This window comes from Leuciscus leuciscus, assembly GCF_965113295.1.
Source record: "Leuciscus leuciscus genome assembly, chromosome: 15".
Lineage (NCBI taxonomy): Eukaryota > Metazoa > Chordata > Actinopteri > Cypriniformes > Leuciscidae > Leuciscus > Leuciscus leuciscus.
The window spans coordinates 27,355,380-27,361,881 of record NC_138739.1 but is presented as its reverse complement, the minus strand read 5'-3'; the positions used below and the strand labels follow the sequence as shown (position 1 = coordinate 27,361,881).

General features: G+C 38.2%; 1 protein-coding gene across 4 annotated transcripts in view; it reads left to right on the top strand.

Moving 5' to 3' along the window:
• The first annotated feature begins 1,830 nt into the window (after positions 1–1,830).
• Positions 1,831–6,502, top strand: part of nfia (nuclear factor I/A) — a 153,912-nt gene continuing 149,240 nt past the window's right edge. The window contains exon 1 of one of the 4 annotated variants that reach the window (XM_082138843.1): positions 1,831–2,265. In XM_082138843.1, coding sequence (XP_081994969.1) covers positions 2,170–2,265 — 96 coding nt within the window. In that variant the 5' untranslated portion in view covers positions 1,831–2,169. The remainder of the gene's footprint in view (positions 2,266–6,502) is intronic. The other 3 variants (XM_082138844.1, XM_082138847.1, XM_082138848.1) reach the window with 3 other exon arrangements.

Genomic DNA, 6,502 nt, shown 5'->3' with positions numbered 1-6,502 from the left:
GAGAGCGCTATATATTCAAGTTTGTTATTTTCCCTACCAGGAGAAAGTTTATTAAAGTAAGATTACTCTCTGAGATGAGATGTAACCGAAAGTCTTATATTTGAAACTTCAGAGCAAATTTAATCAAAGCAGGTCAGATCAGTACAAGAGTGCCTTCTACTGGGCAACAGAGGAACGTGGGATAACAAATTGAATGTGTTAGTTTTTCTATTTCAGTAAATGATTTGTGTTGATATGAATTTCACAGAAAAGGGAAGGTGCTAATTTTATCTCCATCATTTTTTTATAGATACGATTTTTTTTATTGAAGTTCTAAAATGCTAGATTCTATTGACATCCATGTGCAATCTTTTTTATTTTCTGTAAGTTATTATTTATTTGGAAAATTTTCATTTTAATAGTGACAATTAAATAGGTTATTTACATATTTATACTCGCATATTTGATCCAGTGGTCGCACTCGCTTCTTTTAAATGCAACTCTCTTTATTTAAATCCACGAACTCTTCAGACGCAGTACCACTTAATAAACAGACAGCATTGTTGAAATGATTCCCTCCCAAGCTTTCATAGTGAGAGGGCTGTAATTGCATTCCTGCGCAATGCTAGCCCAGTGTTTGGCTGTGTGTGTGAACCCTGATGACCTGTGAGATGTATATAGTAAACAGTGCTTGCTGGCTGTATGGCACGGCTCCCAATCAGGGCTAGTGTCCAGAGCCCTGCCGTTCTGTTCGCAAGATTATCTGCCGTCATTTCTCACGAGCCCAGCGTTACTTTTATTTTGAGTCAGAAAGTTCACACTAAAAGCACTTCAAATAGAAGTACTTATAGTCTAGTAATAATAAAGCTAAAATGTATTCAAATATTTTTGATTAACTATTGCAAATAGTTGAATTTGATCGATGCTAAGGACATTATTTTATTTAAAAGTATTGAATTGTTGTTTTTGTTTCAAGCTGCAAATAATTGAATTAACATAAGTCATTTTCAAGAGGTTTGTTTTAAGTGTATTTTCAATTAAGCAAAAAGTTGATGACCACTCTTTTTAATCTGCCTATAGGTTTGCCGACCCAGACCCTGGAGTAAGGGTTACCTGTGGCGCTCCACTTCTCCTCTCCCAACAATGTTCCCAATATCTCCGGCTAAATCACATTCCTCAGCCAGCGTCACAATGGGAGAACTGTTTGATGGTTAGTCTCTCCCTCTCTCGCCCATATCTCAGGTATTCCCCTTACTTAGGAACCTGAAGCACCCAGACCTCTCATAACCTCTGTCGCTATGTCACTTTTGAGAAAATGCTTTTGAGAATGTATAAAGTTTTAAAAGTTAAAATAGGATATTGTGTTTTAATAATAAAATTAATTGAAAATATTTGAATAAATTGTACTCACATGCTTCATTTTTAAAATAAATAAATGAATAAAAGTTTTCTTTAATTAGAAAATGCTGTAGAAACTAACAGCGGTTATATGCGAGTGAATGTTATCAGGCTGGTCAGTGCCATAACTTTGTTAATAATTTCTAGTAAAATAATTTGAAGAATTAGTAAAAGCAGAACTGTCAATAAGCGCTGAATATTTCTGCTCTACTACGAATCGAAAATAAATTTGCCCCAATAAAATAACTTTTTTTTCCGGCACAGGGGGAAGAAGTCCAAAACAAAACATTGCATGATAGTCTTTAAGTAGTTCCATCTGTCCAGCAGAATTTCAGGCTAATAGCCTGTGGCGCATCAGTCCGTTCCCTTAACTCCCGCAACCTGACTCTGTCCTATTAAATCTCTCCACTCCTCCAAAAAAAAGTGAATGAAGGAGTAAAAGATCTTGAGCAGACCTAAGTCAACTAAATTGTGATAGTGATGATGATGGTGATGATGGTGGCGGTGATGAAGCGCGAGCCCTAATTAAGGAGAAAAAAGGACCTCAGGCACTCAGTGATGTGGAAAAAAAGGGCTCATCATTGTGGTGTATTTTTTTAAGGACAGCTCGCTCTGTGAGCAGATGACTGCCGCTCACCTTGCCACGGGGTCTGCGTGAGATTGGTTCATTGTCAAGGATTTTTTTTACCCATGATTCCATATGGTATGGAGTGGGCTACATGTTGCCCAACATGCCAGTGCAAATGTTTTCTCAATTAGGTGTCTTATCTCCGGTGAGTGCACTAGCATCAGATGAAGCTTGCTGACAGCGTAATGGCAGCTAAAACCTCGGAAGGCTCCATCAAATGGCAGCTCTGCTACGACATCTCGGCCAGGACTTGGTGGATGGTAAGTTGGCAGCGACCAAACCTTTTTTTTCTTCTTCTTCTTCTTCTTCTTTTACCTTTTTTTTTTTTTTTTTTTTTTAAAGAAAAACTTCCCTCCTTCGCTTTCATGCACACAGAACACACTTTGCTTTTTGAAACTCCTCTCTTCCTTTTTTGTCCAGTTGGTGGCAATTAAATTTTTTTATCGTAGTTTTGTTCCACACAATAGCTCCTCTGTGGCTCCTGTCACATTTGTCTTCTTTGTGTGCTCTTTAATGTACTCCTCTTTTATTGTCCACTTTGTTAAAGATGTCAGATAACAATTGACTCCGTTTCTTTATGTACTCGAGTACGGAAAAATATATCCTCGTCGAAAACAAAAGCTCTTTTGTCACTTTTGTGACATTTCTCATTCATTCATTACTTTTCTGCTGTCAGTCCGTATCCGCCAAACGAGACGTCTCGTGTGTGTGTGTTTTTTTTTTCTTCCTCAGCGTGTTCCGCTTTCACTTGACAGAAAAGTTTTGCGCAGGAGTCCAAAGAAGGAGAAACAGGACAGGTCTTGCATCGATTCTTTTAATCCCTTGTTTACACTGAGGTTTTGTGGTGCACGCGGTCGGTCGCTCAGTGCTCAGTCGGCGCTCCGCTCCTCGGCTATGACACTCCGTCGCTGCAATTAAAGCATGAAGAGGGGAGAGGGAAAAAAAAAACTCCAGAGTGTTCTGGGACAAGACGGACTCTGTGCCGGGGCAGATTAACTTGCTTGTTGTGGTCAGTGAGGCCAGACAACCTTTGACATAACTGTCGCTCCACCAGAAATGAAGAGAGGTGAAAGTGGGAGAGAGGAAAAAAAAAGTCTGGTTTGTAGATCGCAGTAAGATGAGGAGGGGTAGGGATTCACAATAGTCTATTGTGGCCGGCAGTTATACAAATGAGCCGCGTCGGGTACATGAAAGGCTTTTTCAGAGTGTCCAGGGTTCATTAGGCAATGATTCATTAGCCCTGCTTGAACTTAAACAGCATTATTGCCTTCGTTATTATAATTCACAAACCTTCATGGTGTCCGAAAGAACTTGTTTTTTTGTTGCAGACACTCCTTTGCCAACTTAAACACTAGGTAGTTGTGTTGCACGGGAACAATAACTGTATTATTTGCCAGTTAGGGGAGCATAAACTTCAGATCTCAAACTGTGTCTCCCCTTCCTTCCACTCTCCCCCTCACCCGGGTCACACAAGCTTGTCTCTCTGTATGACACTGCTGAGGAAAGTTGGTGAGAGAGAAACTGGAGTACGTGTTTCTTTTACCGCCTTTATGGGAAACTACTTGAGCGCCCAGATTAGAGGAAGAGAAATGTTATATTCTGGTATCTGGGTAGAGGGCTTAATGGGATCGGTGCAGTTTCGGTGAAGTTGAGGGTGGTAATGTGCACGAATCCGTCTCCGAGATGCACATTAGGTCGAGGCACCGCGGGAATGTGAGCTTGTGCAACTGCTTGGGGACTTTTTTGTCCTTAATTTGTTAGATTTAATGAAGTTTTGATTTTTGTGTTTTGAAATTTTGATGCTGATGAGTTTGTATGCATTTTTTTTGAGTTTGAATTGCACTTCCTTTAATATCTTATTAATTTGGCTTGCAAAGATAACGGAGAACAGAGATGCGTGACATTACTCACTTCTGTTGTGCTGGTCTTAATATGTTTTGCAATTTAATGACAACATATATTTAAATTAATTTGTTGCTTTGCAAATCTCAATATTGTGCACATTAAGGTTTTTAAAACCTGAATTGTATTAAGAATATTCAAATATTCGTTTTTTTTTTCTGTGACTTGATATAGGTTAAAATTCTGAAATCGAATTCCACAAATTCTAAATTCACATTTGATAAATATTTTTGCCCACAAATTTGAGAATTTGAAATATACTTGACATATTCAAATGGTCATTAGTTAAAGCACTAATGTTTTCCTAATGCAACATGTGGCCAAGTTTAGATCAGAAGATTTTGTATGCGTTTGTATCTGCCATATTATCCAGTAATTGTATCCAGTAATTAGTAATGCTGATTTTAAATGTAACATTTGTACACACACACACACACACACACACACACACACACACACACACACACACACACACACACACACACACACACACACACACACACACACACACACTCACAAAAAAAAATCCTATTTATATAAAATAGGATTTAATATTATAAAAAAAAAATTTGCTCACCTTGTTTTTCTTTAAAGTTTAAACTATTATTTTTATTTAAATAAAAATCCCCTTAAAATTAGCATTCAACATTTTGATTTGGTGAAATAAACCTGACTTGGTTTAGGTACTACATTTTTCATTAGTTCACATTGTTGTTTTATGTATTTTTTAGAAAAAAAAAAAGAAAAATATAAACATTGAAAGTAAAAATAAACTGTATTTTTAAGTGAATTGTAGTTTAATGATTGGATCAAAATGTGACCTCCTCAGCCATCCTTTTCTTTGCCCTTTTCTGCTTTTACTTGACCAGTAATGCCTGAAACATCCAGACAACCAATACGCTGCTCTCTGTTTACATTTATATTAAATGTACACTTTTATGAAATTTCACATGGCTATTTATTTGTGCATCTTTAAGTTCAATGTCTCAGCTGGATTGTCAGAACATGTTTAGTTTTTCAGTGGCAATTACTAATAAAATTTGTATAATTGAAGAGCGAGCAACACCGACATCCTCACTTAAAATAAAACTGTAATCATCCATATCCTTTATAAAGCTTCTTTAATGCATGTAGACATTATTTTAAAATACCCGCTGCAATTAACACCGCTTGTTCTCCTGCGGTGCTTGAGCTTTTGGGGCAGAGAAGCGGACCTGATCGGGTGTGATGTCCACTCACCAATGCACTAATGCTGCTGTGATGGGATCCCTTACCACCTAAGGGGCTAATGGGATTTTATCCTCTGTACAATTGGCACTTCTCTAATCTGCTTGTCAGTGAGCAGACACCCCCGAGAGGGACAACATTTGAGGGTGAGAGTCGGAGGGAACAGGGCGAGGGCATAAAATCATTATATGATCGCTGCTGTAAGGGTCCACTGGAAAACGCCGCCCGCAGTGCTAACGTCACAGATCAAATTAGGTTAAAAGAGAGACAAAAACACTGTCAGGTTTCATAAGCCCTCCTTGTTAATTCTCTTCACACGTGCCGTTTAAATATGTTCTGGGTTATTGCAATATATTGAAGAAGCTTTTGAACAGGACCTTATAATTATAATGCGATATAATTGCATCCAGCTTATGTAAAACTTATTAATTACGGTCTTAAGGCGACCTGGAAAATAAATTATTCATGAATTTGCGATTATTTCTTATATTGGATTTAGATTATTATATCTTTTTACAGGACTCTCGATGATTAGTAATTGCGTCTTTTTGCCTTTATATTTTTTACTTTTCAAATAAAATACTGATAAATCATTTAACGCACATTTTTGTCATTTATTTGAGTATTTTAAAGTATTGGAAATGTTCTTCTGTTTTATAATGCGGAATAATAATCCACCAGTGAAATAAGCAACCTAGATTGTTAGAACAACTCACAGCTGGAGTTAATTTTAAAAAGTATTTCAATAAAAAAGTAGGCCTACTTTTAGGTTATTTTGTAAAGCAGTTTTATTTGACGCACACTTTGTAATGTAACAATGCTTTAAAGCGCTAAGACCACATGACAAAACCTGACACAAATCTATTGTGGCACTTTGTTTTACACAACGTCCCATTTTTGCCGCCTGTTGTCCGGGTAGTGTGTGTTATGTCGGAGTGGAAGATGTTTCTAATTTGGCCTCCACCGTGGACTACGGAGAAATGATTAGAGTGGAGGAAATTGGAGGATTAAAATTGTCTGCTTGAACTTCCTGAGGACCGCATGCTCTCTCAGTGTCTCTGCTCTGGGACTTCCAGGCCGAGCCCTGAAGCGAGGGAGCAGCTTCTCTATCCCACTCGCTCAGACCTCCAGAGCGGGGCTGGTGCTCAGGGCACACACTGAGCGTTCAGTGACTCTCAATCTGTTAATGTGCTTCGCGTTACCAGCCCTGAATGACTCACCGCCCACCTGATGGAGTCGGAATTAATTTGGCAATGGGTGACAGAGCAGCACCTTTGAAAAAGCAATTGAGCCCTAGCAAATGTTTGTTTTTTTAACTCAATATGTACACACACACACACACACACACACACACACACACACACACAC